This window comes from Condylura cristata, unplaced genomic scaffold, assembly GCF_000260355.1.
Source record: "Condylura cristata isolate star-nosed mole 26May11 unplaced genomic scaffold, ConCri1.0 scaffold00068, whole genome shotgun sequence".
NCBI lineage: Eukaryota > Metazoa > Chordata > Mammalia > Eulipotyphla > Talpidae > Condylura > Condylura cristata.
Genome location: NW_004567169.1, coordinates 400,214 through 401,700, shown reverse-complemented (window position 1 = coordinate 401,700; position 1,487 = coordinate 400,214). Strand labels below are relative to the sequence as shown.

The window sequence follows — 1,487 nt, the reverse complement described above, 5'->3', positions numbered from 1 at the left end:
CCCTCCCAGCCCGCCTGGCCCCAGCGCCGCTGGTGGACATGGAGCCGCGGTCTCCACGGGAAGCGCCCACGGCGCCCGGCACTGGGGATCCCCGACTGCCCGCGCTCAGGAGGGTCACAGAGCGCAGGGTCGGGGGTCAACAGCAGCCTGGCACCCTGGGCCCGGACACTTGAAAAGGACGCCGCCGCCGGCCGCCTCCCAGGCACTGACCCCCAGTGCTCCCTCCGGGCTCCACTGGCCCAGGGAGGCTCAGGGACCCTCGCAGCCCCTCCAGGAGCTCAACCCCCAACTCCAACCCCAACGGGAACATCCCTGAGGTCAGCCCGGGGGTGCAGCTCTGCAGGGCGCCGGACAGCTGGCGGCCCGGCCACACGCCGCGCAGGGCAGTGCCATGTGGGCAGCAGATGGGGCCAAAAGACTAGTCCCGGCCCAGGACGCTGCCCCTCCCGGTCTCGGTGGCCCGGCTGACCAAGGACGCCCACCAGGACAGGCCAGAGGCCGGCACAGGGGCTGGATAGGGGCGCTAGAAAAATACCAGGGACCGCTGGAGACCCCAGTCTACCTGCTTGGCAGCGGCCCGAGACCCCAGATCAGGAGGAGGCTTCTGTGCGGCTGGGCGCTGGCCACACCCCAGCGGCGGCCGGTCCAGAACCGCTCGGTTCCTGGAGCAGCCCGGAACACGGGCTACACCGGGCCACAGGCCCAGCACAGCCACAGAGGCCACCGCCGCCCACAGGGCAGCTGCTCTGGCACTCCGGGCAGCACTGCCCACAGGATGCTGTGGGTGAGGAGGTGCAGGTCCAGCCGAGCCTGGACAGCGTCTCTGGCCTACCGGAAGACGAGGCAGCAGACAGCTCAGCTGGGCCCTCCGCCCCACGCCCCTCTTTTGGGGTTCCAGAACCCGCCGACAGGGAAGGCCTGCTGGCGGTGGCGCGGCCCCCGCCCCGGCACAGCTCCGAGCCCTTGGCCCACTGGTCTGCCCAAGTCCGAGCAGGAGGTGGACAGTGACCCGCAGAGGGGCAAGGGGCGCGCTGGAGTCGGCACCCACACCCGCCGGCACCCTGTGGCATCCCCACAGTGGGCGCTTCTGGGACCCGGAGCCCCTGCGCTCTGCACCCCAGGTGCGACCACTGAAAGTTCCCGAGAACTGTGTGCGCCCCCAACGGTGCCAGCGAGACTCTCCACTGCCCGCCTCCGGGGCGCCCCTGGGAGACCCCCAGCCTGCACCCCCCGCACCCCCCACAGCGCTCCACCCCCTCAACCCCCCACGACTCAGCCCTGCCTGCAGACTGGCTCCAGCCTCCCCCGATCCCCAAATTCGGACCCTCCGGGCCCAGCAGTGACCGACATCTGTGCCTGTGTGCAGCCACCCGGCCGCGGCCGCAGCACCCGCGGGGCGGCGCCGGCGCCCCGACCCGAGGTTGCACCGAGTCCCTTCGTGACAGGACGTGACACGGGGCGCCGCGCACTGCCCACCCCCAAGCGGG

The 1,487-nt window shown here is 72.2% G+C and overlaps 1 protein-coding gene across 1 annotated transcript in view; it reads right to left on the bottom strand.

Annotated features, from left to right (window-relative positions):
• The window catches only part of PPP1R27 (protein phosphatase 1, regulatory subunit 27), a 5,542-nt gene that overhangs the window by 2,463 nt on the left and 1,592 nt on the right, over positions 1-1,487 (bottom strand). The window contains exon 4 of the mRNA XM_004695530.2: positions 563-662. Coding sequence (XP_004695587.2) covers positions 563-662 — 100 coding nt within the window. The remainder of the gene's footprint in view (positions 1-562; positions 663-1,487) is intronic.